Raw genomic sequence first — 6385 nt, forward strand, 5'->3', positions numbered from 1 at the left:
AAGATTAAACAAAATACTGTGGATTTGTGCATTCGACCCTAAAAGACAAAATACTGTTGATCCAATCAAACAGCTTAAGGCATGTAAAAGACGGTAGACAGGTTCAGCGGTGAACACACACACACACACACACACACACACACACACACACACACCAGGTTCAGGTTCAGGTTACAGTTAGTGATGACTAGGCACATGTGGTTGTGAATCTGAGAAGCTTGACAGAGGCTTTATATTTTGTGTGTGTTTACCAGTTTAGTCTACAGTTACATTGTGTAGACACTGGAGCAATCTTGATGGGAAGGGATGAAGGGAGTGGTGAAATGAAGGGCTGATATGGGTGGGCGGGTGTGTGTGTGTGTGTGTTTTCCCATTTTACCATTCTACAGTTACATTGTGTGTAGACACTGGAGCAATCTTGATAGGAAGAGATAAAGGGAGTGGTGAAATGAAGGGCTGATATGGGTGTGTGGGTGCGTTTTACCATTTTACCATTCTACAGTTACATAGTGTGTTTACCAGTGTAGTCGACAGGCTGTTTGCGGTCTCCGTTAACAAACAGTTTCAGAGTTGGGAAGCCGCCGATCTCAAACTCTTCTGCCAGCTCCGTCTCTTCGGTGGCGTCCACCTTGGCCAAACGCATCGCTGCTGCTGCTTCTTCCTCCTTCAGCTTCCCAGCAACCTCTGCGTAAAGAGGCTCCAGCTGTTTGCAGTGGCCACACCAGGGAGCATCTACACACAAACACACACATACAGTTAATTTCTTTACACAGCATGGGACTGTGTTGAAATGTTTCCGTGTAGAAGAAATACTGGAAATCAATAACCAGCCGAGACGCAGCTACTCAACAGGCCTCTGTTCTGTCCAGTTGTTGCTATCACATGCAAAGATACACATGGAAATAGGCTGCTGATAGCAACAGTGGCAGTTTGGCTTCGGCTTTATCCCCTTTACTCTTTTCCTTGTCTGGACCTCTCCACTCGCAGTGCTAAACTCATCTGTGGGAGAGTTGAACCAAGAGAGCATCTGGACAGGAGAGGCCACGTGTTTGCACATTTGTATGATAACGCCTCAGAGCTCATGAGAGATAGAACAGACAAAAATATGTGTATTCTGTGATAAATGCTCTAAACACAAGGTCCACCCACGGCCTTCTTCAGCAACATTTTAGTACGTGTATGCAAGGTCAAGAATGAACCTCCAGATCCATTCTACTCTGCATGTCTTCTTTAGGAACGTACCATCCTTTTAACATTTAACTTCTCAATAACTATTCATTCTAACCCAAAATATGTTGCCACTGATGTTGTTTGTGCTAAAAAAAAAAAAAGCAACACAAATGTAAGAAAAATAGATTTGATGAAATTCTTTACACCTGTTTGGCACAGGACTTTATTCATCATTAACAGTGTGCACTCTACATTAGATATAAATCATAAGTACTTACAGAATTCAACCAGTAGATACTGATTCTCGCTGAGTGCTCTGGCAAAGTTGTTGATGTGGAGAACCAACACATCTTTCTCCTCCTCTATCTCTGTTGTTTTCTCTTTCTTTGGTGACTCATTGGTGTCCTCCTCCTCTCCTGGATTCTCTTCTGTCTCCTCTGAATCTCTCTCCTTCGATGCGTCTTCTTGTGTTTCTGTCTGTTTGGCGTCTGTGTCGTCGGCCCGGATGCAGGAGGGCCACAGCAGCAGGCCCAGCAGAGTTAGGGTCAAAAGTGTGTGTCTCTTCATGTTTGCTTCTGCTCTGGTACCTCTGCTCGTGTATGGACACCCACAGTACATGTGTCACTGAAAGTTTGTGCCTTTATGTGTCTAAGATGGAGAGTGTGTCAAAATGTTACTGGCCTTCCCTGTCATCCAATCAGACGGTGCGCCTTCACGGGACTCTAAACCAATCACATTCTGCCCTGTAGATTGAGAATGGAGCAAACTGGATGATTTACTTTCAGAGCTTCAACAACTTTTCCCCCCCTCCCTCTTCTATTGACTCTTATCTGACTATTTTTTGTATTGTCTTTAGCTTTTAGAACTCTTCACCCACCAGATGGTAGCATGCACATGGGTATACTTCTTTAATTATTCACTCCTCTTTCTCTGGGCATTATCAGACCATTTTCATGCCCATCATTTACCTAAAAACAGCAAGAGAGCACAGTCATGATGTGGATTTTTATGTTCCCTTGACTCTTTTATCTCACTATTTCCATTTATTTAACCTAAAGCGAACACGCCCCCCCTCTCCCCCCTCGCTAACGTTAACGGAAAAGACAGGACCTGAGGGCTATTTGGAGTCGAGTACTGCCAATAACATGTCAGCAGTTTCATGCTACGTGTTGTCCCAGGAATGGTTGTATATTTTAATCCCCTTAAAATGCTCAGTTAACTAATTTATTATTCTAGTCTTTAGATTGAGGACCATTGTAATCCATCTCTCACTCTCCCTTTGTTTCCTGTCATCTCCCTACTTTCTCTGATAAAGATATAACATGCCCCAACATAAAACAGCAATTTAGTATTGCACTTCCATAGAGTTGGGAGACCTATGCAAGACAGAGTAACTAAGAGGCTAAAAAGCAGTATTTTACTACCATAAGGTTTAAAGTTTTAATCTCTTTTCACCTCTGACCACACACAGCCTCACTGATGGCCAGAAGTGTGCTCTGTTGCACGTGTAACCACATCCAACAGTGATGTCCCGGTGTCCTGAACTACACCTGAAACTTAATTGCAGCAAGGTGAGGAGGTAAAGCACCGGAGGTCTGGGAATAAGTCAAGAACAAAATAAATGGATGTTCAATTTTCAATTCCTGAGCCAGTTTGATTTTGCATCAAAACAACACTCTCTGCATGACTGGATACCACTAGAGGTTCAAAAGAAATAAGTTGAATTTTGGTGAACTAACCCTTTAGGACAAACAAAGAAAAACGGTGCACAACACGTATTGATTTGTTTCTGCTTTGTTTTCTTCCTTTTTTATTAAACTTTATACAAGTCTCTATCTCTATAGATTGAAAAGGACATGAAAAAAGCTGTAAGTTCCGGCAGGCTGTGGTGTTTAATGCTGCATGTGTGTGTTCTCCGTCAGTGTGTGTGTGAGCTCCGGGTTTGGATCCCAGTTGGCCAGCAAGTCACTGAAGTCCGGCTGAGTGCTGTCAAGGGTGTGTGTGTTGTGATGTGGGAGTGGGCTGTAGTGCATGTGTGTGCTAGCGTCTGTGTGTGTGGTGTCCTGTGAAGGTGTGTCACTGTTTGTGTGTGTGACGACAGGTGTGTTGCTGAAACCAACCAGAGAGCAGTAGGGGACTGGCTCAGTCCAGAAACTGAGTGGGAGATGCCGCTTGATCATTGGTCGGCTGCGGCCCTGACTCGGGACCCTGTGGTTGAACAATTCAGCCAGGGGCCCCAAACTGCTGTTGCCCTTAGAAACCCCGACTCCTTGATCATCAGCACAAGTCACCAGGCTGTTTTCTTGCTCCTCCGAACTTCCCGCTCTTGCGATTTTCAGCAGGTCGTCATAGTAACGCAGACGCCCGCTGGTTGTGACGGAGACCGAGTCGCTGTAAATGTCACAAGCTTCTTGATCACCAGAGCAGCGACCAAAGTACCGCTGGATGTCACGGCTGATGAGATCTGCAAACCTGAGCAGCTGCTTGGTCACATCCAAAGCAAAGTGGGCAGAATTTAAAAAACCCTCCTCCAAACATTCCTCCTCTTCCTCCTGAGCCTCAGACTCTTCATCCTCCTCCTCCTCCTCTTCCTCTACCTCTCTTTCTTCCTCATCTTCCCTCACTTCTGGCTTTTCCTCTAGCATTTCCACATCTTCGTCTTCCTTGCATGGAGAGTATTGGAAAATCAGGGGGAAGAAGGCTGGAGTCGGGGCCTGGACGAGGAAGTTTCTCATGATGTCTGCTGCCATGTTGGCTTATTGATGCTGGAGAGACAGTTACAAAAAAGAAAAAGTAAGAATCAAATTGGAAAGCAGTTTGTTGATAGGATATATATATATATATGTATTTTTTTTTTTTAAATTGGTTGAAAAGGAGAAAAAGTTGTCTTACCTAAGCGGCCAGGTTCAGGTGAATCTGTGTTGAAGTCCGAGGAAAGGTTTGTCATGGGTCATTGATGGATCCACGTGTGTGTGTGCATATGTAATACTGGACCACCAGGATGGTCACTGTATATATACCTCAGCACACGGCTGCAGACGTGTGTGTCCGCCGTCGGATGAGGCAGCTTCCAGAACAAATATTTGCTTGCCGGATGGCCAAACACATTGTTTACTTTATCACTGGGCAACCGGGGAGGGGGTCCAAGGCTAATGGATCCTCTGCTAGGGGATGATGGAGAGTAGTTTTACACACACACACACACACACACACACACACACACACACACACACACACACACACACACACACACACACACACACACACACACACACAACTTTTTTCCATCCCTGTTATCATGCTAGTTAAAGGATAAAAGAGCATGAAATCAAATCATATGCTGTTTTGACTTCTAAAGGGGAACACTCTGAACAGACATCAGCAGACGGAGATACAGCGCAACCTGGTTGGACAGGGCTCTCCTTTAGAACATGACACACCATGATGTTCTTTAAGTGGAACTCAAAAGTACATGACATTAAACTCACAAGAGTGAACCACGTCAACCTCCCAAACGTCAACTCCTCCTCTTTAAAAAGATGACTGTGTGCTTAGACACACCATGACTTTTACATATGGCTATTGACTGACTTGCAGAACAAAAACAAATAGAGAATAAAACATGAAAAAGCCTCGTGGGCTTCCGACGAGCAGATTAGCACTTTGCATGGCAGAGCTGCAAGAATAATTTTACTTCAAATGATATTTTGGATATTTTTAAGTACTTAACCACAGTAGATGGGGGGGGGGGGGTTGTCACTGGTTAAGAACCAGGCAGAATGACAGACATGGCAGGTTAGCCATGTACTGCTGTGTTAGTTGGCAGCAGCAAAATTATTTATAGCCACCTAAAAAAGGCACATATATATAGAAAATTATTATTAGTTTAAGTACAGTATATTTAGAATATTTCACAACTTTACCTTGTCGTTGGACATCGCTTTCTGACGGAGAACTGATCCTGCTAGGCTCTCTTTAAATGCACCAGACTCCTTTGACAAAAACAGTCACATTACCTTGTAGAACATGGGAGTTACTGATATACCGCTGCCTTGATTGGTTAGTTAGTTAGTTAGTGTTATTGTGTGACTTTGGTGATTGAAAGGGTTAGTTTGATACACCAAAGTCACACAATAACACAAATTGTAAACAAATTTCCATAAAATAACCAAAAACTAAAATGTGGGCGTGTCTCAATACAAACAGCATAGTGCCCCTAAGCGCAAAATCAAAAAAATCATAAAAACAGTTATATTTTTATTTAAAAAAAGACTCAATCATTTCCTAAAACCTGGGGACTGTAGCTTTTAGCAAATAATACTCAAACAGGGCTCTATTGTGTTTGTTGGGGACTACTTTCAGCTGTGGATTAATACACATTCGATTTTCTGAGTATTTACAGCAGCAGGACTGTGGAAATGGGATTGACTTAAAATAAACTACAGTGTCAGTCCATCTTAATGAAGGAGCATGTCATCTCAAATAACAATCAAATGTCTCTACAAAAAATATGTAATTTGTAAAATAAGTGTAAAGCTCTATAGAAATCTGCACTAAAAATTAGTCATAATTTTACCCTTCAATAAGGAACATATTTTAGATGTTTTGGGAAATTTGTATTCTTTTTTTGCATTTCTTCAACATTTAACCAGAAATATTTGAGATCTTTGGAATCATTGAGATCTTTACTTTCATTAACATAAAGTGCAGTGGATTCAAACAATGTTAGCCAGCACAATATTTATAAGAGCAATGTTGCCTTTGGAAGATAAAGTCAGGCTGGTTTACTTTACTGTAGATAACACAGGATAAAGTAAACTTATAGTGTGTTGCTGTATGGATAACATGTATGGATAATGTTTGAGTGCATGTATATAACGTGTCAATCCTAAAAGCGATGATTGGATAATTTTTAGTCACACTGATTAAGTCCTGATTTTACCAACCTTCACATCTGTAACTCTGTAAATATGTGCATGTGCTTCTGTTTATATGTGCATGTTAGCATTTATACGTGTGTGTGTGTTATCAAGACACCCTGACTCCCCTGGCCTGCCTGTCATCAGTATCCAGGCTTCTCTGTTGATTTTAGGACTAAAGATCAATAGCGGCAATATGTCAGCTCTCAAGAGCCTGACAATGAATTACACACGCTTTTAGGCACATAAGCACATAAACACACACACACACACACACACACACACACACACACACA

General features: G+C 42.3%; 2 protein-coding genes across 2 annotated transcripts in view; both read right to left on the reverse strand.

The window, feature by feature from the left end:
* The window catches only part of pdia2 (protein disulfide isomerase family A, member 2), a 5883-nt gene extending 4077 nt beyond the window's left edge, over positions 1–1806 (reverse strand). Inside the window, exons 1-2 of the mRNA XM_032543259.1 lie at positions 1449–1806; positions 520–732 (exon numbers count right to left, since the gene is read on the reverse strand). Coding sequence (XP_032399150.1) covers positions 520–732; positions 1449–1788 — 553 coding nt within the window. The 5' untranslated portion in view covers positions 1789–1806. The remainder of the gene's footprint in view (positions 1–519; positions 733–1448) is intronic.
* A 1256-nt stretch (positions 1807–3062) lies between these two features.
* Positions 3063–3920, reverse strand: percc1 (proline and glutamate rich with coiled coil 1). Its single transcript, XM_032535321.1, has 2 exons — positions 3768–3920; positions 3063–3653 (listed from the first exon to the last, which is right to left on the reverse strand). Exons 1-2 carry the CDS (start codon positions 3918–3920, stop codon positions 3063–3065), a joined length of 744 nt encoding a protein of 247 aa, XP_032391212.1.
* Positions 3921–6385: the final 2465 nt, after the last annotated feature.

This window comes from Etheostoma spectabile, chromosome 2 (assembly GCF_008692095.1).
Source record: "Etheostoma spectabile isolate EspeVRDwgs_2016 chromosome 2, UIUC_Espe_1.0, whole genome shotgun sequence".
NCBI classification, from domain to species: domain Eukaryota; kingdom Metazoa; phylum Chordata; class Actinopteri; order Perciformes; family Percidae; genus Etheostoma; species Etheostoma spectabile.